The following is a 26,894-nucleotide window of genomic DNA, read 5'->3' on the forward strand; positions in this document are numbered from 1 at the left end:
TCTATTATATACAATGGCATAGTAAAACGGTGTCCCTTGTATAAAACTCAAACAAGTACTTGAGAGAGCCTGTGGATCTGTTAAATGGTAGAAGGCTACAGCAGGGTATGCCTATACATTGTCATAATGCTTGATGTGCAGCAAAATCTAGATATCTTTTTCCAAATATTTTTGAAGTGTGGTTGGTTTAATACTTGGATGTAGAAGTCTTGGATATGGAGAACTGACTGCATTTTTGGTTATTTGGTTTTAAAGGAAGACCAGCAAGTATAGAAATTAACAAGTAAGGTCTATTTAGCAAGCTTTATCTTTTGGTTCCAAGGCTCCAAGTTCCAGTTATATCAAATCCTTCAGAGAAAGTGAATAGAAAGGATGGATATGGGAAGAGAGAGCAAAAAGCCTAGATAAAAAAATGGGAACAGCGTGAAGAAAAGCATTCCACTGAAGTATTCAAATGCCCAGCTTTGTCTAAATGTTAACACACATATGGGATTCAATGGGATTTAATTCCTTATAGAATCAGGGAGGTGACTAGTTTAGCTAAATGCAGAGTTTTGGCCTAATAACACCAACTTCATCAAACTCCTCAAAGCATCTGAACCAGTGAATCAGGAGGCCAGAGGAAATCAGAATTCAGGGAGCAAAATTCAGAGAGGAGAGGAGAGGAGAGGAGAGAAAAGCCGGAAGCAAATGATGTTGTGGAAAGCCTTTTCACTGAATTTATCCAAATGACTAGCAGTGTGTACAAAAACACATTCAAATGTATGGAAATGAGTTGTAATTACATATTTCCTAATATATATTCAACTCTTCACATTTGCTGTTTTGACATCCGCAAACATGATTATTTGTGGATTTGACATTTCTCTGTCCTAGCAAATTTCCTCCTGCTTTCCAGGACAGAAGTGTCCTGTGCCTCAGGTTTCTTAGCCCATAAAAATAGGAATGTAGACCAAATTAAGCCCTCCAACAGCTTGGTCTGTTTCCTATCTCTGCGGGCTAAGGAGCAAGAAGAATAAGTGCATGGCAGCTGGTTGCTACAACCACCTGCCCAACCCTTTCTTGAAGCTGGAAAGAAGCATATACAATCTTTCCTTTCTCTCTATCTATTTTGGGATTTGGTAGCATCAATTTCAGGAACTCCCTCACTTCCTAAAATTGATGCTACCATGTAAATATGTAAATCGGAGGCAGGTTATGGTGGCAATCACCTATTGCTCCTTTCTGAAGCACCATTCAGTCACTGTATGAATATGTTTCAGGAGGTGGGTAGCAGTGACAATATCAAACCCTGCCTTGCTGAAGCTGAGATTGTTGTGGGCACACATCTCCTCCAGCTTTAAGAGGCAGGTGATGGAGACACTCACTCATTTTGTACCTAAATTTAGGGTTACTATGTAAATATGGACAAAGCAGCCCCAAGTTTGAGAGACAAGTGGAGGCTGTGATCACTTGTCCCACTCCATCTCCTTAGCTGGATTGCTATGTGAATGTGCATATGGCAGATCCAGCTTGTAGAGGTGAGCAGTGGCAGCAATCACCTCCCCCTTCCCCACTCCTTGAAGCTGGGCCACTCTCTGTATGTGTAGGCTTTGGGAAGGGGAATCTAGCAGTGGGGTAAATTCTTATGGCTAGTTGCCATCAGGAAAATTCCACAGTTCCACACTTGGTGAGCCTGAGTATTAGAGCCATTCCCCTCACCTCGACTCTGTTTGCAGTTTCATGGGGGTCCTATGTCCATAACCTCCATAAGTGACATGCTATACAATAGAATTCAGAATAATGTCAGAATTTTCAACGCTAAAAAACACTTATTTTTGACTAGTTTATGAATATTTTAAAATATTATTTCCATCCCTAATTGTACTTTGCTCATTGACTGGGTGAAAATTTTGTTCACATCATTCCTGTGAAAGAATGTACCCAAATATCTTCACAAGTGAGGTGAAAATAATGTGAGATTTTTGAAAAATGAAATGTGAGAAAAAGCAAGGTCAACAGATTTATCCATATCTAGTTACAACCTATGCCTTATAATATCTTATAATATCTGCTTCTGCAGTCCATAAATTTACATAAATCCATAAAGCACCATAAATTGGTGCCTGTAATCTATAAATTTGTACATCTCCATAAATTGCACTCAGGTTGTGCACTCAACTAGGCATTCCAAGGATCTTGAACCAGAATATTTTATTGTATGAATACTTGAAAAAGAAAGTTACTTTGATATGACCCACTTCAAAAAATTAATCATGTGTTATCACCCAGGAATGGCTAATTCCATAACAAGCATTTGATTCATGCACAGTAGGGGAGGAAGGGAGTGACACATTATAATGTGAATTAACTTTCTCTTCCAGTTTCTCTGCTGTCTTTAACACCTCAGATTCTTTGCCTAGACTAATATCTTTAAAAGACACTATATTCTCTATGACAAAACATTCTAGAAATAAGGACAAACTCCTACTCAGAAAGAATTTGAAAAACCCTAGGTTACGAATATATCCATACATTTACATGCCCTGATTCATGATCACTCTTGTAAAATGGAAGTGAAGAGAGCACATATTTTGTCAGCTTTTGCCTTGGGAAACACAGCACCTTTATTTGACAAAAATCTAATTAGTCATTAAATATCTCTTCCTCTAAATCCTCAACCCTATCCTATGACTGGATGCCTTTACACAAGGCTTTCTATAAATCCACCCTTTCTAAGCTGCCCATTTCAGACTAAGGATAGATAGTTTTTTATTCTTTAGTAAAAGATGGAGAATGACGATTCCATAGCTAAACCAATTAAGTGAACCAGTTTCTTCTTTGCCTCCCTTTTAACTTCAGTGCCACATGTTAACTTGTGATTTATTCCATTGGTTAAAAACAGAAGATAGGTACATTAAGTTCTCCTCAGGAATAAGCATAAAGTCCATAACAAACCTGAAAATCAAAGTCTCCTGTGGGGTTTCCAAATCCTTTTATTTTCTCATTTACTTAATGATGCCACAGACCTAGTAAAACATTGCAAAAGAAGAAGGTCATTTATGCTGTGCTGTGCCCATAAGACCACGTGGTGTGTTACTGATATGTGCTGAGAAAGCACACCGGGGGTGTGGATTTGTCAAGGCAGAAATCAAAGAGGACGGCAGGAATTAAAGGCAGTGGGAAACTATTTTTATTTCCAGTAATATGATTTATTGATGTGTAGTGCTCAAGGCAAGTACAAGATTAATCTTATTAGACTTGAACCCCCAAAAAGCTGTAAAGCAATGATCCTTAAAGTTTGAGGGAGGTCTCCCTGGGAGGTGTAAACATCTTCATGCATTGGTATCAGCTCCTCACGGTCTCTGTGTTGATTAGGTTCAGACTCCTTGTACACAACTATCACTGTATTACAAAAAATAAGCCCAGGGCTTCGTAAACAGAAGGGTGTATGGAAAAAGGACTTCATTTTCTTCTCATATTGCTCATTTCCCAAAATGTGTTAGACCAAAAACCTCAGAGATTAGAGAATAATTCTTATTCCAATTTCAGGATCATGTGTATTCATTCATAATTTGCTCCATCTCAGTTCAATGTTCAAATGCAGCTTGTTTATATATATATATATATATATATATATATATATATGAAAATTCACATTTTAAAACATTTAAATACATACGGTATATACTCATGTATAAGTAGACACAATTATGTCAAAAATCTGACCCTCCAAAATTGGATTGACTTATACACAGTTACACTGTTCTGAAAGCAGTTGATAATAAAAAAAAGCCAGTTTCCACTATCACCATCACACATACCCAGATGCATTCTCCATGACTCAGCAGGGCTCTTGCAATCTCCTGCCAGTTGATGAAGAGTGTGAGCCAGCAACACCTCTGTTACAGAGGCAATGTTTGGATGAAGTCAGCAGTTCCACTAGCCATAGCCTCCTGCAAAAGAAATGCCAGTTCCCATACACACAACACACCAACTCTCTCCATGCCTCAGTGGGGAATTTTGGAATTTCCTCCTGATGTATAGAGAGAGTATGGGGATTGTACTTTTCGTAAATAAGATGATATTTGAGTTGGAGTAAGCAGTCCAGCCAGCCGTAGCCTCTTCTAAAAGAACTACCAATTTACACATACACACACACACACACAATCTCCTGTTGAGACTTAATAATAAGTCTCACTACCCCCCACACACATACTTTCCATAACTCAGTGGGGTTCTTCAGAGTGATAATGTGAGGGGGGTGGGGTACTCTGGCCAGCTCTTGTAACAAAAGCACTCTAGCACTCCAAAGAGACATACCTAGTCATAGAGATTGTGTGTGAAGGGGAGAGATAGGGTTTATTTCATGGGACTGTTCCCTTATTTAAACATTGCCTCCTGTAACAGAACACATTTTCCCTCCTTCACTATCCATACCTCATCAAGTGATTCCAAAAAGCCCCACTGAAGCAAGGAAAGTTGGGGGAGGGCTTAGTTACAGGGGGATATAATTCATCCCACTATAGCCTCCTATAAAAAGAAATGCTTGCCTGCCCTTTCTATGCCCAACAGAGAATGCCAAGAGCCCTGCCATAACCTTCCTCTAAGTTGTACCCTTAACCTATCCATGGATCATATGGAAATCCATAATTTTGGCCCCAAAATATGCCCATAAAATCAATTTATACATGAACATATGTAGTACCCCTACCATTTTTTAAGCATTCTGTGTAAATAAGATGAAATAAAATAAAACATTGTACATCATATCAACATGAAAAATGACAGATAACCTAGTTCAGAAGGTAAACCACACTGAGTGCCCTTTGGGGTGTTAGAGGGTGGGGTATAAATATAGTAAATAAATAAATAAATAAATAAATAAGAAGGTATGGAGTTGGACAACTGATGCAAAGTCCATTCCCTACCAGGCTTATAATGGAGAGAAAATGAAATCCTTCTGTTCATTACAGATTCCGTTTTTTTTATATACCAAACATCCAGTGAGATAAACTGTCTGGTATTCTTTCTGGATTCATCAGAGCACAGGAAGAGAGGTGAAACATCTGTGACTCTTCTGACCTTGTCTAGAAAAACACTGTTCAAAATTGTGCTGAGTCTGTCTCTTCAGACAGCTTTGGGCTAAAAGCAGATCACTGTGTGAATGTTCCAAAGAGTTATGATTCCATTTCATTTATGAAATACAAACCCAGAGGGCAGAATAAGAATATATTCAAGCCATCTGGGAGTTAGCAAATAAAAGCAAAGACAGTTCTTCCATATCTAAAGAAGATGATCTACTTTCAACAAACTTATCTAATCTCCAGTCTGTTTTCAAGATATCCTTTGAAGCAGCTCTTCTTTCTCACATATTGTATCGCTAGTCGGTGGTGATTGATAGTAGCTCTTAAGAGTCTTCACACCTAAAATCAATGCAGACACATTTTCACTCTAGGATATTGATCACTCTTTGATTATCCCCAACACAGGAACAGGGAGAGGCTACTTCAATCTCTACTTTGCTTCATCATAGGGTGCATTCGTCTGCAGCTGCTCTGCACTTCTTGCACAGTTAGTCATGGAATATTTGCAAGGTCGGCTTTGGTGGCAAAGAAGAAAACCAAAAGAGGTTTTCTAATTGTATTTTATGTCTGCTATTGAGAATAACTGCAGGATGGTTCTCAGTTGCAGATATAAAAGAAAAAGTGAGCTAGAAATGTTATACAAGCTTTAATTGGGACAATTATGTCCCAAAATTACTATAGTTTACCTGAAGTAGGGACCTTGTGATACCCAAAGCATCTGGTGAATCTGTTTGAATTTCATTCCAGAATCTAAAGGAGTAATTCAAGAAGTCAAATCCTATCATTAAGCAAAATAGATCCATTGTCTCATTGACATGAAAGCCACCCATAAACATATTGTGAAATGCTCAGCAGAAACAATCACCTTCTGCTAGTTTTTGGAGGAATGTCTCATTTGCTCTAGGAAAACTACACTCGTAGAATCATAGAATCATAGAGTTGGAAGAGACCTCATGGGCCATCCAGACCAACCCCCTGCCAAGAAGCAGGAAAATCAAATTCAAAGCACCTCCTCAGATTGCCATCCAGCCTCTGTTTAAAAGCTTCCAAAGAAGGAGCCTCCACCACACTCCGGGGCAGAGAGTTATACTGCTGAACGGCTCTCACAGTGAGGAAGTTCGTCCTAATGTTCAGATGGAATCTCCTTTCTTGTAGTTTGAAGCCATTGTTCTGCATCCTAGTCTCCAGGGCAGCAGAAAACAAGCTTGCTCCCTCCTCCCTATGACTTCCTCTCATGTATTAATACATGGCTAACATGCCTCCTCTCAGCCTTCTCTTCTTCAGGCTAAACACGCCCAGCTCTTTAAGCCGCTCCTCATAGGTCTTGTTCTCCAGACCCTTGATCATTTTAGTCGCCTTCCTCTGGACACATTACAGCTTGTCAATATCTCTCTTCAATTGTGGTGCCCTGAATTGGACACAATATTCCAGGTGTGGTCTAACCAAGGCAGAATAAAGGGGTAGCATGACTTCCCTGGATCTAGACACTATACACCTATTGATGCAGGCCAAAATCCCATTGGCTTTTTTTGCCGCCGCATCACATTGTTGGCTCATGTTTAACTTGTTGTCCAAGACCTTTTTCACATGTACTGCTCTCAAGCCACACGTCCCCCATTCTGTATTTTTGCATTTTATTTTTTTCTGCCTAAGTGGGGTATCTTGCATTTGTCACTGTTGAACTTCATTTTGCTAGTTTTGGCCCATCTCCCTAAGCTGTTAAGATGGTTTTGAATTCTGCTTCTGTCTTCCGGAGTATTGGCTATCCCTCCCAATTTGGTGTCATCTGCAAACTTGATGATCATGTCTTCTAAACCTTCATCTAAGTCATTTATAAAGATGTTGAAGAGTACAGGGCCCAGGATGGAACCCTGCGGCACTCCACTCGTCACTTCTTTCCAGGATGAAGAGGAAGCATTGGTGAGCACCCTCTGGGTTAGTCTGCTTATCCAATTACAGATCCATCTAACCGTGGTTTTACCTAGCCCACATTGGGCTAGTTTGTTTGCCAGAAAGTCATGGGGGACCTTGTCGAAGGCCTTACTGAAATCCAGGTACGCTACATCCATGGCATTCCCTGCATCTATCCAGCTTGTAACTCTATCGAAAAAAGAGATCAGCTTAGTCTGGCATTACTTGTTTTTGATAAATCCATGTTGACTATTAGCGATGACTGAATTTGTTTCTAAGTGTTTGCAGACCACTTCCTTAACAATCTTTCGCAGAATCTTGCCTGGTATCAACGTGAGGCTGACTGAACGGTAATTGTTTGGGTCATCCTTTCTTCCCTTCTTGAAGATTGAGTCCACATTGGCCCTCCTCCAATCTGCTGAGACTTCTCCCGTTCTCCAAGAACTCTCAAAGATGATTGCTAATGGTTCCGAGATGACTTCTGCTAGTTCCTTCAATACTCGTGGGTGTAGTTGATCTGGCCCTGGGGACTTGAACTCATTTAGAGCGGCCAGGTATTCCTGGATGACTTGTTTTCCAATTTGGGGTCCATCATCCACTCCATCTTGTTGAGGTTGAAGATGACTTTGTTTTTGTGAGAAGACCGAAGCAAAGAAAGCATTAAGCAGTTCTGCCTTGCCCCATCTTCTCTTTGAAGAGGCCCTGTCACCTCCTTGTTTATTGTTTTTAATGTCCCTGACAAGCCTGGGCTTGTTTTGTGCTTTAGCCTTGTGAACCTTTTCCCTGCAGGAGTTGACTATTTGTTTGATTTCTTTTTCCACTTTGTGTGCATGTTTCTTTTGAGTTAGAAGCTCTTTGGGCATCCATTCTGAATTCTTTGCGCTTGTCCTATTTTTTCTCTATGTTGGCACTGTTTGCAGTTGCGCCTTGAGTATTTCACTCTTGAAAAGTTGAAAAGTTGTTTTTTCAATGGATTCACATGCTCCCAAATGGAACACAGACAACATCCTTGCAGAGTTGTAACATCTAATTAGCATGTGAAAACATATACACAAAAATTCCCATCCTGAATATTAAAAATGAGAAAATGGATAAATGGATATATTTTTGTTTTATTTTGCATTTCTGGAGGATTTGCCAATCCATAATTTGCAAAATCATGGATTAACAAGCATACCTTTTATACTCAAGCATATGCAGTTTCATGGGAGGAAACAGGTTTTTGTCTTCTTTTTTTTTTTTTTTTGCAGTACGGACATTTTCAGTAATATCAAAAAACTGAAAATATGCTTGAAATGTGTGTAAAAATCTCTTATAATCATTATAATAAAATGAGACTTTGGGATTTACTTGTTTTTGACTGTAAGAAGTAAATAAGTGAAGATTTCACTCTGTCATTCAGTAAGTGCAAAAGAGAAAAGAAGAAAAAAAGATCATTTTCTAAATATCCAAATTACGTTTGTAATATCAACTCTCTTCCAACCTTCATTTTAATTCAGCACTAAATAATACTGGCATATTTCCCATCTCTTCCCTTTACTCTAAAATACTTTTTCTTCTCATTAAATGCTTCTCCTTTACCCTCTTCTGTTTTGAATCCATGGACCAGAGGAGGATCCTTCAGTTTAATAATTCCTTCTTCAATTTGCAAGATTTCATCTCTTTATTCTGCTTACCATTGTCTTGTCTGAATTGTAATAACAAGTAGTCCTCTGAGGAGGGATATTATCACTTCTTCGCAACACCTAATGCACACCACCAGTACAAAAAATGCAAATAGCAGCAGTAAGTAGTGGGAGATTAGCCTTTGTTTAGTAAGATAATACATCATTGAAAATGAATGTATTGTCGAAGGCTTTCATGGCCGGAATCACTCAGTTCTTGTGGGTTTTTTCGGGCTATATGGCCATGTTCTAGAGGCATTTCTCCTGACGTTTCGCCTGCATCTATGGCAAGCATCCTCATTCCCAGTTCCAGCAGACCTCACCTCTGAGGATGCTTGCCATAGATGCAGGCGAAACGTCAGGAGAAATGCCTCTAGAACATGGCCATATAGCCCGAAAAAACCCACAAGAACTGATTGAAAAAGAACATTGGAAATAGAATTGTTTATTCACAAACATGCTTGAAGATGTATAATTTCTGTAAGGTCAATTCACCTGTTGAGCTGGGGGAAAACACTGGAAGAAAATAATGTGACAGACAGAGATGACTGATGTTAGTAGGGCAGTAAATTCACTTTGAGATTAGTCAGAATTCAGAATGAGTGCTCCAGTGCACTGAACTGAATTCTCAAAACAAGATCAGCACCATGGACAGTCCATTTTAAACGTTAGACTAACTAAACCATGGTGGAGTCAGTCCCCTACTGATGTGCAAACCACTATTTATCAGAGGAATCTAGAGTAATATATGAACACAAGCAATTATCATGATAGGTTAATGCAGCGATCTGGCAATAGAAAGAGCTAATAAAGATATTAATCTAGCCAACCAAAAAGTAATTGCTTAAATAATTACAAAAATAATTGCTTCTATGAGTGGCTGTCAGGAGATGGTTCCTCTTTGTCCTTTATTCAAAAACATCCATTGTTCTCCTAACTGTAAAGGAAAAACTGCAATTTTTTGTGAGTCGTTTCCTCCAATATAGTGCTCTCTAAAGTAGACTGTGCATGCAGGCAATGATTTGCATGGATAAGGTGAATGAGTGATGCCTGCAACAGCTTTATAAGACAAAGTGATTAGTTTGTGGTTAATGATTTATATCACCTTGGCTCACAGGGCACATACCAAGGTAGTCAGCAAATCACAGCATTTACTGTTTCATAATAGTAAAAAAGAATTGCTTTAGATATCAGCAATTCAGCAAAGAATGCCTTGGAAAATAAAGGCAAGCAATGCAGGAAGATTTGAAGAAAGCTAGTTGGAGTAAGATCTGGATTAGAATGAGATATAAGACAGAAAATGAAGAGAAAATGGAAGAACTGAGATATCAGTGGAGGCAATTCCACCAATTTATAGCCACATAATATAAACACAGTAAGACCGATGAAACAGTAACTCCAGCTTTCATTATTTGCAGCCCCAGACAACCAAGAAAAGCATAGAAAATACTTCTTCACTAAATTCATGAAGGCTTATTCATATCTCAAATGAAGGTTGTGTGAATTAGAAAAAGGATTATAGTACGATTAATCCAGAGCAGCTAGTTTCACACTTCACCTGAAGTAAAAAGATGGACCTGCTGCTTGTTTAATTCAGAAGTGTGAATGAATACTTTGTATGTCAGAGGGAAAAAAACCTCATTAATTTTATTTTTGCAGAGAGAGACAGAAAGAACATGAATTGCTTTTTCCAAAGTTTACTTCTTGTTTAAAATGTAGTAATAGGAAAGATAAGGCAGAAAATGAGAGAAAAGGACACAAGAGGGGAAAAGACAGAGGAAGGATCCAGATTTCTCAGCTCATATGAAGTATTTCAGGTAGAAAACTCAGAAAAAGACAGAATACTAGTGATAACGTTGTTTATGCTAACAGCACTGTATGTGAAAGAGTTTATTGCTTGTTGTGGGTTGGAAAAACAATGGGCAAGGCGCTATACCTCCAGGTACCATACAATAGAAGAAAATTGACCAATTGTAGGAATATGAAATGTGTTGTGCTGAATTTGGCCATAGGCTTGTCTACTCTAGCATTCTTTTTTCACATAATATGGATGCAATTACACCCTCTTATAGTGATGCCCAACTGCAGAGATCTTGATGATAGAGACATCCCTGTAGATGACATCCCTACAGATGATCTAAAGGAAAATATAGTTGAAGGCATTGATGCTGATTCCCCCACTATCTAACAACAAAAAATACTCATGTTGTCACCAGAATTGAGAGGCTTATTGAAGGGGGAAGAAGTCACTATGTAGTTGTTAGAGAATTCTCATCTAAACAATGGTCAAAAGGTGAGTTGTAAAGGTGTAGACTGGATGTCTCTGTGTGTATGTGTCTTCATGTCACCTGTCCACTTACAGTAACTGTAAGTTACAGTTAGGCTCCTTCCACACAGCTGTATAAAATCCACATTGAACTGGATCACATGGCAGTGTGGACTCAGATATCTCAGTTCAAAGCAGATATTGTGGATTATCTGCCTTGGTATTCTGGATTATATGGCTGTGTGGAAGGGCCCTATGTTAGGCAAGGTATATTCAGGCATGGTTTGGCCTCTTCTTTCCCCTCAAATATTTATTCATTCAAATACTCATCAGAGCTGACTCTGTTTAGCTTCCAATCTCAGACATTATTGGGAATCTTTAGGTTACACCATTGCAAATCACTAATGAGATAACAGCCTTCATTTCAAAATGTATAGACACATTTTAGAAATCATGTTTTTCTGGCATGTGTTTTCTTTTTACTGATGCGTGCTTATGCATATTTTAAAAAATGTATTCATATTGGTTGTGCTCATTTTGGAAATATGTGCATGTTTAAAATCTATGTGTTTCACTGGCTATGGCCACAAATGTGAGGATTCCAGATCATAAAATGTGTGGCTGATCAATATCCAATTTAGTCAGTGTAGAATAAGGGGAATTTAAAAGTCTGCAGGAAGAGATTACTTAAACATTCATATTCACTACTTACAGGAGCCATGGAAATTCAGATGATTTGATCTAAAAACCCCGTGTGTTGAAGTGGAAGGTTGCTTTTCATGGTTCATTACAACTCTCCATTGCTCTCTGTGTGTATATGTACACACACTCAGAGGGAGAGAGAAAATTGTGCAAATATAGCTGCTGCACCATTTTATTCCATTAATTTAATAATATATGTTCCCTCTCCCAGGTTAGAGTTGGGGGTTTGGGGGGGGGGTAACCTAATTTTAAGAGAATGATATACATTTCCATCAAGATCCTTTCTGCAAAGTGTTACAAGTTCCTGCTGCTAAAAGAACTTTTGGTAGGAATGTATATTTGCTAGGCTATGTCAAATTGCTACTTCCAATTAGAGCAGACTAATTGAATCAATTTGTTAAATGGGAACATCAGCACTTATATAAATAAAATGCAAATGATAAAATGGGTCTAATGTACTTAGGATTAGCAATTGGATTTAGGTCTATCATCTTTTTTATGTTGGGAGTTGGATCAGTTTTCAGGATGCATTTCCAAATCATCAAACACCACACACTTACAAATGTACAAAATCCTTGATGTTATGACACACAATCCTACTGATTGCCTTTCTCTCTCCACCAACCCCCCCCCCCAAAAAAAACCAATGTAAATAAATTGAGAGAACTAAATGCTATAGCAAATTACACATATTTTGTTTCTTGGAGATTGAGATCATCTGGAGAGGCCCTGCTCTTGGTCCTCCCTCGTTTGCAGCCACAGTTTGTGGGGATGAGAGACAGGGCCTTTTCAGTGGTGGCTCATCAGCTATGGAATCATAGAATCATAGAATCATGGAATCAAAGAGTTGGAAGAGACCTCATGGGCCATCCAGTCCAACCCCCTGCCAAGAAGCAGGAATATTGCATTCAAATCACCCCCCAACAGATGGTCATCCAGCCTCTGTTTAAAAGCTTCCAAAGAAGGAGCCTCCACCACACTCCGGGGCAGAGAGTTCCACTGCTGAATGGCTCTCACAGTCAGGAAGTTCTTCCTCATGTTCAGATAGAATCTCCTCTCTTGTAATTTGAAGCCATTGTTTCGTGTCCTAGTCTCCAGGGAAGCAGAAAACAAGCTTGCTCCCTCCTCCCTGTGGCTTCCTCTCACATATTTATACATGGCTATCATGTCTCCTCTCAGCCTTCTCTTCTTCAGGCTAAATATGCCCAGCTCCTTAAGCCGCTCCTCATAGGGCTTGTTCTCCAGACCCTTGATCATTTTAGTCATCCTCCTCTGGACACATTCCAGCTTGTCAATATCTTTCTTGAATTGTGGTGCCCAGAATTGGACACAATATTCCAGGTGTGGTCTAACCAAAGTGGAATAGAGAGGTAGCATTACTTCCCTAGATCTAGACACTATGCTCCTATTGATGCAGGCCAAGATCCCATTGGCTTTTTTTGCCGCCACATCACATTGTTGGCACATGTTTAACTTGTTGTCCACAAGGACTCCAAGATCTTTTTCACACGTACTGCTCTCAAGCGAGGCATTCTCCCCCATTCTGTATCTTTGCATTTTGTTTTTCCTGCCAAAGTGGAGTATCTTGCATTTGTCACTGTTGAACTTCATTTTGTTAGTTTTGGCCCATCTCTCTAGTCTGTCAAGATCATTTTGAATCCTTCTCCTGTCCTCTGGAGTATTGGCTATTAGGGCTGGGCGGTTTCTTTTCGTTAATTCGTAATTCGTTAATAATTCGTTAATTTTTTCAATTACAAAACGATAACGAACCATTCTGGAGCAATTATTAAAAAAAACGAATTTTCAAAAACGTTTTGTAAATGCTTCGTATTTCGATATTGTATTCGTTTCGTTATTGTTTTGAGGTCGTTTCGTTATTATTTCCGCATGTCTGGGCCAGTTTTATGGTTTAATTAGTGAAAAAAAATTATAATATCACACCAACAGTCAACAACAGAGGGAGAGGGAAGCTTCAGAAGGTTTTGGAGGTTTTTTAGCGTATTTCGCGGTCGCGTCCGCCATTAACGAATCGATTCGTTATTGTTTCGGAAATCGATTCGTTAATTTTTTACCATTTACGAAATTTCGTAAATATCGAACTTTTTAAAAGGAAAATTTTGTAATTATTTTAAATATCGAAACAAAAAAAAACCCCAAATACAAATCGATTTTAGAAACAAATTTTTCCGTTGTTACCCAGGCCTATTGGCTATCCCTTCCAATTTGGTGTCATCTGCAAACTTGATGATCATGCCTCCCTCCCCAGTGATATTAGATTAGCCCCTTCTTTCCTGACTTTCAGAAAAAAGGTGAAAACATGGCTTTTTGACCCAGCCTTTGGCAACTAATACAGTGCAATAGATTACTTGGATTTATGTATAACAATCATTGGAATGGCCCAAACTTGATTGTGGATAACGTGATTTTATAGCTGTAAGTGGTATTATTTATGATTTAATTGCTTTTAACCTCATTTAGATTTTTAACTAAATGTTATTTAATTGTTGAAATGTTTAAGGCATTGAATTTTACCTCTGCTGTAAGCCGCCTTGAGTCCCCTTTGGGGTCAAGAAGGGCGGCAAATAAATATAGTAAATAATAAATAAATAAATAAATAAATAATTTGTTCTTGTGTACCTAGAATTTCATTCAAATGAAAAAGCAAATAAAAGGCCAATGTTATGAGACTACAGAAATCATCTAAAGCAATAATGATCACTTTACTCCAAAATCAGCAAAAAGCATATCCTCATTTTCTGCTATAAGACATGTGTTTTGGCTTGCATTTTCTCAACCCATTGTTCCATAACCATTGGCATGACCTAAATCACATTTTTGTCCTTTGCTTATTCTCCTGAAGTTCTAATTTGCTTTCATTCTTAGTCTTCTCCCTTTGTTATTATCTTAGTAACTTTCAATATAGTGCAAGAACACTTCAAACTACTACAGAGATAGGAAGAAAAAGAGATAGTTACATTTTCTAATCGTACCTCCGCACAAATCTCTGTTGTCAACTTTTGCTTATATGAAATCACATGTTTTTCTTGGGAAGTACAGCAGGAGTAAGTCCACAAAAACATAGTTGTTTTAAATGTGATTTCCCTACATCAGGGTTCACATAATTAGATGAAATAAAATATTGTAGATTCACTTCTGAAATGGCAGAATAGAAGAATCTAAGCATAGTAAATAGCCCAACAGCCAAAACAAGTCACTTTATTACAATTTAATGCTCTGCAAAAATCTAAGAAATAAAATGATATAAAGGAGGGAAATTTAACAAACACACACTAAACTAATTCATCATATTTTTGTCTAGAATATGCATGCATATTGTCTATACATGTAGTCATTGTTAGGTATGGAAATGAGACTGGTTAGATTTACATTTCCAAAAAACAGACATTTTGTATCCCAGGACTGGTGAAAGGGTGAATACATATTGCCATGAAAAACTGTACATTTGCAAGTCTAACAATGCATTTTGGAGAAGGTAAATTCTCAGGCCAAGAAACCTATCTAATTTAATAGTGTAAAACACAGAACACAGTTGATGACTTTTAACAAGATTTGACATCCTGTTAGGTGTTTATGTCATTATAAATCAATGTATGATCATGTAAAGCTTAATTGTGCCATTATGCAACATTTGTATTCTCAGGAGGGGTTCTATTATTGTGAATCTTCATTGATATTGGGGCTTCCCATTTCAATATGCAACATTGCACAGGATATCCTAACATGCATTCACTAGATGGGTTGGCAGTGATATATCTATGTCACTCTAAGGTTCCAACTTCCAATTGCAACTTCTAAGAATTATGGGATTTCAGCCATAACTCTTGAATATGCTTCAGATACTGCACTAAGATAGAAGAGAATCTGGTATAAGACCAGAGATTCCTAATCTATCATTTCAATAAATTTAAAACTTCAATTAAAAAAAACCCTCACAACCTCTGAGGATGCTTGCCACAGATGCAGGTGAAACACCAGGAGAGAATGGTTCTAGAACATGGCCATAAACCCCCAAAAACCTACAACAACCCAATTTGAAACTTTGTCCTGCCAGTAATGAGATAACTCCCTCCTTTTCCCCATAATTGAATCCCTTCAACAGTATTGCTTACTGTAGCAATCATATGTGAGAGCTCAAAGTAAAGGTTGCAAATGTATACCTTTCCCCTCAGCTACTGCATTATTATATTTAGTGGGAATATCTATAAAAAAACGTATGGGAATATTCTCTCAACACACATTTCTTAGTTCTGGCCCAGACTACCTGTCCAACCATATCTCGTGTTATGAACCATCACGAAGATTAAGGTTAGCTGAAGAGGCCCTGCTCTTGATCCCATCACCATCGCAAACACGATTGTTGGGGATGAGAAACAGGGCCTTCACAGCAGTGGCTCCCTGTCTGTGGAACTCTCTCCCCAGGGACATCAGACTGGCCACCTCCCTCCTGTCTTTTAGAAGGAAACTTAAGACTTGGCTGTGGGATCAGGCATTCGACCAGTGAATAGCAGCAAGTGGAAAGAAGACTTAGGCAACTCATGACAATGAATTGATCCAGACTTGGATTTGGTTTTTAACTGGTGTGTTAATCAATTGTTTTTAATGAACTGTTTTCATGTTTTTAATGTATCTGTTGAATATTTTATAATGGTGATGGCATCACATGGTGCTTGTTGTGAAGCCGCCCTGAGTCCCTCCCCCTCTCCCCCGGGGTGTGTGTGAGAAGAACGGGGTACACATATAGGAAATAAATAAATAACTTAATTGTCACTTCCCTATTTGTGGATTTTCCTCAATGCCTGAAGAAGCCGATTACCATAAATTGCCTTGCATACTGATAATAGTGTCACATTCCTCTTTAGCCAGAATCACTGGAAGGAAATATTTCAGAGTTAGTACATGACAGGGTAAGAAAGTTGTTTTTGCCAGGCTGATCCTACCATTAAATAATGTGAGGAAGCTGGCTCTGACAGCAAATGCTGAGGATTGGGGAGCTTGTCTGCACCCAGAGATAAAATAAGACTCGCTTGCTTGTTCACTTGATTTCTATAAATGGAATGGGGAGAGCTGCCATTTTGTTTTTCACTATAGGTGGAAGAATGTCTTTGGTTGGCCTTAACTTCCATTGAATTTGTGATGGCATGGTGTTCCATGGTTCACCAAAAGCTTTAATCTTTAGCTGCAAAATACAATCTCCAACCACCACATCTTTAGAAAAAGTATTGAGTAGAAGAATAAATTAAGGCTAAAATTATATTTGTGAGTATGCCCTCTGTTCAGAGAGTAAGAGATCTGAAGTGAATGCTCAGCAACTCTGGATCAGAAATAATGGGGCTTTGTAGGATGAGAAGAGCTTTATCATTTTTTTTCTACTCAGAAATGTTTTTAATGAGCAGAGCTACAATGACCTGAGATTTGTGTGTGTGTGTGTGTCAGGAGCGACTTGAGAAACTGCACCTGAGATAATCTATATACATGTAGAGGAAGGTAGTTCTGTATAAAAGAGTCTTCCACCATATTCAGATGTTAAACAGAATCTTCTAATAAGTTTATATGTGTATAGGTAAAGCTATCTCCATTATTGTTGAAGGTGGTTGCTATTTTACTTTATAAAAATTGTTTTCAAAAACTGCATATTCTTTGGTATATGTGTGCTACAAAAGAAATCTACCTTTTGGTTGTTAGCTAAAAGTACCAAGAAATAGGACAGTAAGTATATAGGAGACTTGGATAGTTAGAAACAGGATGCAAAAACCACTCGTTTCCTCGTTTTGCAAGAACGTGGAAGACTTGGTGGTTTCATCAGGCCTTTGAGAATGACTAGTTACAAGTCCCAGCTCCTGGGCCTTAGCTAGATTTTGGCCTTGCTCCTAATCCTCTTTCTTGACTCCCTGTCATCTCCGAGTATTTGTTCTGCCCAATCCCTCTCATAGTCCATTAATAGGTCCTGGAAATGTAGCCCTAGGTCCCAATATGGTCACTGTTAGGATCAGTCTTTGCACTTTCTCCATCTCCCCGGCCCTATATAGCTCTGCACTATCCTCAGCCCCCTTAGATGGTTTAGGCCTACTCGACTACTCCGGCCCCTAGCAGCTTGTTCCATACAATAGAATAGTGTTTGAATTGGTTTTAATGTAACTTTAAGTTTAATGTAAGTTTAAGTTTAAGTTTTATGTTGATAATTTTGTGCCTTTGTCTTGAATACTCTGTATATCTTTTCTGTGTTATTGCATGCGTGGAAACCTCCCTGAGTCCCCCAGGGGAAATAGAGCGGTATATAAACAAAGTTTTATTATTATTTATTATTATATCACTGAAGGCCTAAACTGAAGTTACTACTTGTTATTGAGCTTCTAATGCTCAATCAGTAGCTATATTGCTTTTATGCACGTGTTGAAGTTAATTCAGTTTGAACCATGAAACTTAGAATAACCAGAGATATATAACTACACACTTCAAGTGTAATTGTCTTTTTCTCGAGTCTCAAGATGAGTGATGAGATAAGGTATTAAAACTCCAGATACATTGTAAACTGGTAATATATTCAACAAGACAATATCTAGTGCAGATATTGGGTAACAGTTATGACCTAGGGGCTAGATTCCAATTTGTGTCTTTATCCGAGATGTCAGTGAGACTAAAGGTATGGGACATAATCAAATAAAAGTGATGTCAGTGAGATATAATTCTAACCAACTGGGACATTTTTCCACCAAGTGTACAAAGCACAACTCAAGTCAATGCACGTATGCTTGGGAATAAGAGCTTCTGCTACATGTTTCTATCATGTAAAACAAAGTTCAATTATCTTCAACATCTATCCAGATTTCAAAACACAGCTATGGTCTGTGTAACATATTCCCAGACTCCAAAATAAAGTTTAATTCCACACATCAGTTTCCTAATCTAGTCTATTTTCCAGCTTTGATAACAGAATCATAGAATCATGGAGCTGGAAAAGACCATGTCAGAAGATTTTGGAACACATGTAGGCCATACTCTGAACACAAACAGAAGTTTCTGTATAACTCATTAGATAACATAAACTCCTCTGTGAACTTTTCCACATTGGAAGCAGCAATTAAAAAAAAAATGATGGTAACTGAATTGGTGGGGGAGATTTCACATATGGAGGAATGACTAGCTAAGCTTGTTTTGATCTGTTTAAAAAAAATCTTAGAAGTATTGTTGTGATGTAAGGATTTAAATATATGTGTCTCCCACTGCTTAGCACTTTTGACTCACACATGCTACTTACGTATTGTGGATGAGATCTTACATTGCATTCACAACTATGTCAGCAAATAACCTTTGGAACCCACCTTAAAGGGGAGGAAGCCAATTTGAGCCATTGAGGTCTGTTATGTGGACGAGTGGGGTTCTACAGAATGACATATCTGGTCCCTTTTGACTCCTGATCCATGATGCAAGGAGAGGGTGGGGACTTGCCACATCATACAGAAGCTTTCCACTTGCCCTCTCCAGTTTAAGGTGGTTTAGGGGGTATTTATGATTGGGGAAATGTTGTATCCAGATATGCATGGTACATCTGAATACAGAGCAGTTACAGGTCAGTAACTCTCAATTAAGTATATGTAATTACAACACAGGATGTCATTTTACATTTTAACTGGTTTTTGCTGTTTTCTTTTTTCTTAAAGGATGATTCCTGCAACAAATAAGGCTTTCGTGGTGAACAACCTAGTTTCTGGAACAGGCTACGACCTTTGTGTCCTGGCCATGTGGGATGACACTGCTACAACGCTCACTGCTACCAACATTGTGGGCTGTGCCCAGTTTTATACCAAAGAGGATTATCCCCAATGCCACTCCATGCACAGCCAGTTCCTGGGGGGAACAATGATTCTCATCATTGGTGGTATTATTGTGGCAACTCTGTTGGTGTTTATTGTCATACTCATGGTTCGGTACAAGGTTTGCAACAATGCTCCAGGAAAGATGGCCAACGTTAGCAATGTCTATTCACAAACCAATGGATCCCAGCCTGTCCAGAATGGGGTCCTTCCACAAGTCAACCCCAAAGTGGTGGTAAGGAACGAGTTAATGGAGTTTAACTGTGAGTCAGCACACAGTAGTATCTCTTCTTCATCAAGCTCTGTGAATAGTCGTGACTGTGATGGCTACAGTCTTCAAAGTGAACAGGGAACATTGTCCAGTAAATGGAGACCCCCATCGAGGTCAAAGCACAACAACATTGACCGGCTCATGGGAGCTTTTGCATCGCTGGAACTGAAGTGTCAGAAAAAGGAGGAGGCAATAGATTCCAGGACTTCAACAGTGGCCCGTCACTCAGACAAGGAGCCACTGCTGGGCCAGCAGGAATCCAAATTCCGTAGCCTCCTCATGTTACCTTTGGAGGGTAAAACTAAACGTAGCCATTCTTTTGACATGGGGGACTTTTCCACCTCACAATGTTGCAATTACCCCAAAAAGATTACAAACATTTGGACAAAACGTAGTCTGTCAGTGAACGGCATGCTTTTGCAATATGATGACAGTGACCTAACAGGGGCAAAGGGGACTTATGGGAGCTCTGAGTGGGTCATGGAAAGCACAGTGTAAATAAGAGTTGTCTCCATTCCATTCTTAGTCCCTCTGAACATAACAAGGTCCATGATTGTTAAAACAAAACGGCCATAAATATAATGTGAGAAAAAGAAGAAAACAGAAAGTGACACACACACAGAGAGAGAGCTGTATATTGGTCAGTAAATATTAAAGTAAGAAAAAGTAATAAGATTGAATAAGAGAAGTTATGACATGTTGAAAAAGGGTTCAATGTGTGTGTGTAAGAGAGAGAGAGAGAGAGAGAGAGAGAGAGAGGAAGGAGCTGATTAAATGTCTCCGAAATATTTGTTCTGTGTGGGTGAATGTCTGAACACCAGTAGTGTTCAGTACTTGTTTCTCGGTGAACTGTTGAATGAGGATTAACACAGGTGAAGAACACATCTTTAATTCAAAGGGGCATTCCCTTCCTCCTCATTTTTCTCATTGTGTAAGAACACTTCCATGGATATAAGGCTGAAAGCAAAAGAACCACAGCTGCCACTGCATAAAAAACATCTGGAGAAATGGAGCATGTGTGTGCACAATACCAACTTTGCAGCATAATCTCATGATGGTGTCAGCAACCTGTGGAGATTTCCTTGCCATTGCTATTTTTCCTTAGAATAAAAAGGTCTCCTTTTTTATTTTGATGCTTTCCTTTCCTTCACTTCTTTCCCCTCATATTTTTGGCAGCACCGAAATACATTAAAAATAACATTTACTTGGGGATTTAGTTTTCTTTCTCCTCTTCTTCTACCCCCTTTTTTACACTATAAGGGAAAAGTATTAAGTATACTGCTTGGTTTTTCCCTCTCCACACCTAGTCCATTTCATGTGTGGTTCCTTGTTTGCTACTGTACAAGCAGACTGTCTGAGATTAAGGGTAGATCGTGTGAAAGTTTTGTCTCAGAATTGGTGATGGGTGAAGAGAAAATAACTCAGTTTTTCCCTTCTAAAAGAAGTGAAGAAGGAAGTTGCTCTGGTGAACTTTTCATAAATTGTTCCTAGTGAAGGTTATACTGTTGCTGTTTGTTCAGCTGATCAAAAAACATGCAGACTCACATGTAAATTAGGCCTTTGTGATGCATATCCGAAAAGGATGCACCATGAAAGCAAGAGCACAAAATTTGAAGTTGTTAGGCATGTCTTGTGATTGAATTACTATGATGGTGTTTCCCATGAGCCACGGAAAACAAGATGCATTGTAGAACAGATGGCATCTCAGGTTCAACTGTTCAGCATCTTAATCCTTTATCCAACTCATTACCACATTCACATCTTTCTCTCTTGTCAAGGTCCATGTCCAATTGGAGACCATATTTTATGGCCTGTCAACTGATAGTCAAAATCATTCATTTGACAATTGTCACAGGATCTGACATTGTTCTGGATGCATGTGTTTCCACCCTTCTAACTCATGACTACTGTGAATCTTTTGCATTTTTCAGCAATGAGAGCAATTGCCTTTACTTCCAAGTCATTGTCTGTATTTATTTGCTCCCAAGGTTTTGGTCTACTGGGATTCACATTCCAAAATAGCACATTATTTATTATTTCAAAGCAGTGCGCAGAAGAAGAAAAAGATTGTAAAGTGCAGAAGAAGCAGAGACACACATACAAAATCTCTATGTATTATTTTTTTTAAGAGAAAAGGCTCAGAGATATATTGTGACATGACTGTGTATTTGATCTTGTTATTTGTCATGTTTCCTATTTGAAGTTTTAGAAAAAAATATCCCTGTGATCAAAATATTTTCTTCCCCATCCCCTCCCCACCCTCTTTTGCTACAAAATGTGTACAGTAAAAAAATTAATCTACCTTCTTTTGTTCGTTCATTCTGAGATCCTGTTTTTAATGCTAAACACTAATATTTCTTACAAAAGTAAAAGATCCTTGAAATCATATATTCTTATTTCTGGTCATGACTGGGATCCTACATCACAATGACTAAATGGATGCTATATTCTTTCTGTTCCACTGCACACAGACAACAGCTAGGAGACTGCCAAGTCCAGCTCCAAAATAGGCAAGAGAATGCTCAAATTTATTCTAATTATTCTAGAGCATGTATGGAAGAAGGACCATCTTCTATAGCCACATAAGACTGTTTATGCTTCACTCAGTGCACACTGGCAATCCAAATTGAGCACAGATGCACCTCTGCACCCAATCAGTGGTCAAGAGGGGCAGGTGGTATCATGGACAACCTCTACACGAAAGGCAATATATTACCTGTCAGGTATTGTACTTCAGGCCCGTTTCTCACAACCATACTTCTCCCCAATCTCAAATGAAGTAATTCTGAGGATGAGCTACAAAGTTTAAAAGACTGGTAAGTTGTTTCAAACATGGCAGCACCATAGCTGTATGTGAAGAAACTATACTTAGTGTAGCAGAATCAGGATTGGATTACCAGATAAGTATGGGAGCATCTACAGTGTTGAAATGGTGCAGTTTGATACTGCTTTAACTGCCATAACTCAATGCTATGAAAATCTGGGATTTGTAATTTAGTGAGACACCAGCATTCTTTGACTGTGTACAACTATAACTGCCTTGATTCCATAGAACTGACAGAGCCATGGCAGTTAAAGTGTTGTCAAACTGCATTAATTCTACAGTATAGATGCACTCTGTGTTATCTGCCTCACACACTCTGTGCTATCTTGTTCCCTCTGGCCTCACCTAGAATTCTTGCAGAATCTGAAGAGGAAACAGCATTTCCCAACAACCATATATTATAGGAAGCTATCTCTTATCTAATGCAATTTACTGTTGATATGTCCTTGAACATGTAATTAATGCAATCATATCCTTTAGCTTTACAAGAGTCCAGCTCCTAATGAGGCCAAAAATTGCTAGAACGGGCATTTTGATCAGCTCATCTCCCTAAATATTTGGATTCCCCTTGAAGGTGTAGCTCTGTGGTTCTGCTCTTCAAAATATAGCACCATGTTGCTGTCTGAATTGAGGAGTTTCAGACAGTTTTGCAAAAGAAGTCCAGAATTCTTCATTTAGTATGCACAGCCTTCTGATCATAATCAACCCATCTTAGCCATTTAAGCTAGGTTAGCAAAATTCATAATGCTCCTTATTGTCCTAATTGCCCAGGACATACCAGGTTCAAATAGTGGTAGTAATAACAGTTATGCTGAAATCTTTACATTACAGTTAAACCCCTATATTCATGGGGGATACATTCCTGGATGGACTACAGAGGCTTGAAACCACTGATATGACAATACAGTATCAAATTAGCTAACATGGATATGGATATTTCATTATATATGGTGTTTAGTTAAATTCAGACTTATCCTATACTGGTCCAGCTAGCATGGAAAAAAATAATGGCGAAAATGACAGAGGAATCATTTTCTGATTATATGAACCACAAGATAACTGAATGAAACTGCTTTGGTATGTGGTGTTTTCTCTATTGCTAGAGTTCTTCCATCAGATCCTGAATCAAGCAGGAAATTGGACTAGATGATCTCCTTGGTATCTCACAAAACTTCTAACAGGGTTAACTTTACAAAAATAAGTCGACAGGTATCAGTAGTAGTTGGTTGCTTTCCTGACAAAAATATTATGAATCTGTTTATGGTTTTAGTCTGAATTTAAGCACCTTAGATAGGCCCTGTAAATGTCAGATTAAAAGCATGAGCACATTCATTGTTCCTTTGGCATTGAAGCCACAAATCTCTACTCAAAGGTAAAGGCTGCTCTTACAATTATTGATAACATTAATTTAAGTAATAAACAATAAAGATCTATGAACAAAGCCACCACAAATGTATTCATTACACCAACAGATCATTTTTATTTATTCTTAGTTTTGCCAGGAAAGGAATTGAATTAACTTTCTTCTAATCATTCCAACTAAAATGGCTCACCACTAGGATGGTACAGCCCTGCATAAAGCTTCATCTTCTTCCTTCATTGTTCAGCAACATAGAACATAACACAAAATGACAGTGGGTTGTTGCAGGTTTTTCAGACTGTGTTGCTATGTTCTAGAAGCATTGTCTCCTGATGTTTCACTTACATCTGTGGCAAGTATATGAGAATGCTTGCCACAACCTCTGAGGATGCTTGCCACACATGCAGGAGAAACATCAGGAGAGAATGCTTCTAGAACATGGCCATACAGCCCAAAAAATCTACAACAACCCAGTGATTCCAGCCATCAAAGCCTTCGACAATACAAAATGACAGTATTGAATATGCTTGAATTTTTCTAGGATGGCTGTATAGAAAGGACAAAAGGACAATGCTGAATATGCTTGTCTTTTTCTAGGATGGCCATATAGAAAGGATACCATATATTTCTTTTGGTTGTTGTTATGTGCCTATAAATTATATTCAAGTTATGCAAAAATGTATCCCTAGAGTTTTCTTGACATGATTTCTTGCCTTCCTCTAAAGCTGAGAGAGGCTTGTCCATAGTAACATGGTTTGAGATGAAATCCAAACCATGTCCTCTCAGGTTGCAAAGCTAAAACCAATCCTTCAACCAGGGCTGTAGGAGGGGGGCATTCAACAAATACAACAGTCCAGGTCAAATACAACCATTAGACTCAAATACAGCAAAGTGACTACATGCACATTATTTGTACCAGTGTTAACTTACTATGTTAATATTAATTCAGTAGGTTTCTTATACTCCAGGTGGGATTGCCAGTCAAATCTGTGCCAGTTGGCAAACCCCCCTGGAGTATCATAAACCTACTGACTTTAAAAGAGAATGAAAAAGGAAGCTGCACTTGGTAACACCTCTTTTTATAGAGACTTTTAGTAAATAAGGAATCCTTTCCATCTGGAGAAGAATAAGAGAAAAGTGCTGGATGCAGCAAGATGCATGAGTTCTCACTTCTTTTGGAGACAAAGCAATTTGGTCTTCCACAAGACCTTTTTGAGAAAGTGAAACACAACTTTTATGTCTCTCTAACATAGAGTGCATCAGAGTTACCCTTGAAGAGGAGCTATAATACTCAGCTCACTTTGCCCAATAGAGAGATAATTATTCTATGAACTTCTCATTTTATTCTCCCATTGTGTCTGCCATATTGGCTCTGATAACTAAGAACCAGAGTCATCCTTCCACAAATCTGGGAACTGCATGAAGGTTTTCCTGAGAAATTGACTTTCAGTGAACTGAGTCCATGCATGTTTCATTAGGAAAAGAAGCTAAAGGTAATATAAATGGAGATGTATCCAAGCAAATGTTTAGCTACTTCAGAACATATTTCTTAGCCATAATCATGGAGGTTGCTTGACTCCACAAACCAATCCAACATATTTTTGTCAGTTGCTCTGTTTTGTTTAGAATAAATAGTGTGAACCTCCAAAGTTATTGTTGGACTCCATCATCGGCTCTAATTCTTAGAGACCAACAATATCTGGACAGCAACATATTCCCTGTCCCTGTGCATCAACACTGTACAATGTAAAAGTTGCTCATGCCTTCTGCAAGGAAACGAAAGGATATCACCTAGTCATTATGGGCTGTGCCCTAAGTGCATACTATCTCAATATTTTATCCAATATACATTTCAAGAAAGATTGCAGATGATTGTTTTGCAGATTCATTTATTAAGGACTATTTGACCATTTTGGAAGCTGGAGGCCACTGAAAAACAAAAGGAGGAAATGACAATGGATGGCATTTCTATATTATCTGTTCCCATTACTTCATGCCCTGCAGAGTATACTTGCTCTGACTGTGTATATAAATTACCTGTTGCTGATGTATTTCCCCCTGGTGTTTCTGATTACTTTTCCCAGCAAAACACATGAATAATTTGAAATTGCTCGTTTTGGGGAGGTTGTAAGGTACATGACCCAGACCAAATGAAATATCTTTGAATTTCCAAAACTCTTTCACAGCATCAGCTGTCACAGAACACCTTATCATATCACACAAAGCAAGATGTTTCCCTTTTTGGACATTTATAGTAACAGTTGGCAAATATTACTGCTGCATATGGATGTGTGTTTGCAGATCTGTTGTGCCAATAGTGGGTTCAGATATGAGCCTTCAATATTTATTGTTTCATTTCTGAATAAGTCATCACTTGCACAGATAGAGAGGCTTTAATATGTGCAACTTACTAACAACTTACTAAACATATTTTGGCAGTTTATTTGTTTGTTTTTAACATGGAGTAGTCAGTTGACAGAACTAGTTGTAAGTTATCAGACCTAATCAGGTACAAAATATATTGTAACAGTTGATGTCCAGGGTAGACGTATTTTTCTACCTGGAGGTGTCATAGACTGAAGCAAAGACTTTTTGCATGCAAGACATTATTTCTACTATGTCATTTCATATCCATAATAATAATATATAATTTGACCATGTGTGAATCTATCTCTGTCATCACTTCAAGACCCAGAAATGTACACATACTACTACGGCTCGACAGGTATGTAACTCCGTATAGTTTGTGCTTTTTAAATGGATTATTTAATCTGAAGTCTGCAGTAATACCTTCAGTTACTTCAATGGAAGTACACTTCCCTAACCTTCTGTAACCAAAACAACATGTATGCTTTGGAATATTAATTTTTCCAGGCAGTCATAGGTTGCTTATACATGGTCTTTCCATTTGCAAGGCTCAGAATAAATAGAGGGAGAAACCCTTTGAATAGCTAAAGAGAGGAAGAGTTAGTGATGAGAAAGTGGAGGGAGGAGGGGG

The 26,894-nt window shown here is 38.4% G+C and overlaps 1 protein-coding gene across 4 annotated transcripts in view; it reads left to right on the plus strand.

The window, feature by feature from the left end:
• LRFN2 (leucine rich repeat and fibronectin type III domain containing 2) overlaps positions 1-22,098 on the plus strand; it is a 358,506-nt gene extending 336,408 nt beyond the window's left edge. For 3 of the 4 annotated variants that reach the window (XM_060754101.2, XM_060754100.2, XM_060754103.2), the window contains one exon: positions 19,289-22,098. In XM_060754101.2, the coding sequence (XP_060610084.2) occupies positions 19,289-20,210 (922 nt within the window). In that variant the 3' untranslated portion in view covers positions 20,211-22,098. The remainder of the gene's footprint in view (positions 1-19,288) is intronic. The other variant, XM_067464185.1, reaches the window with a different exon arrangement.
• Positions 22,099-26,894: the final 4,796 nt, after the last annotated feature.

The sequence above is a fragment of the Anolis sagrei genome, chromosome 1, assembly GCF_037176765.1.
Source record: "Anolis sagrei isolate rAnoSag1 chromosome 1, rAnoSag1.mat, whole genome shotgun sequence".
Lineage (NCBI taxonomy): Eukaryota > Metazoa > Chordata > Lepidosauria > Squamata > Dactyloidae > Anolis > Anolis sagrei.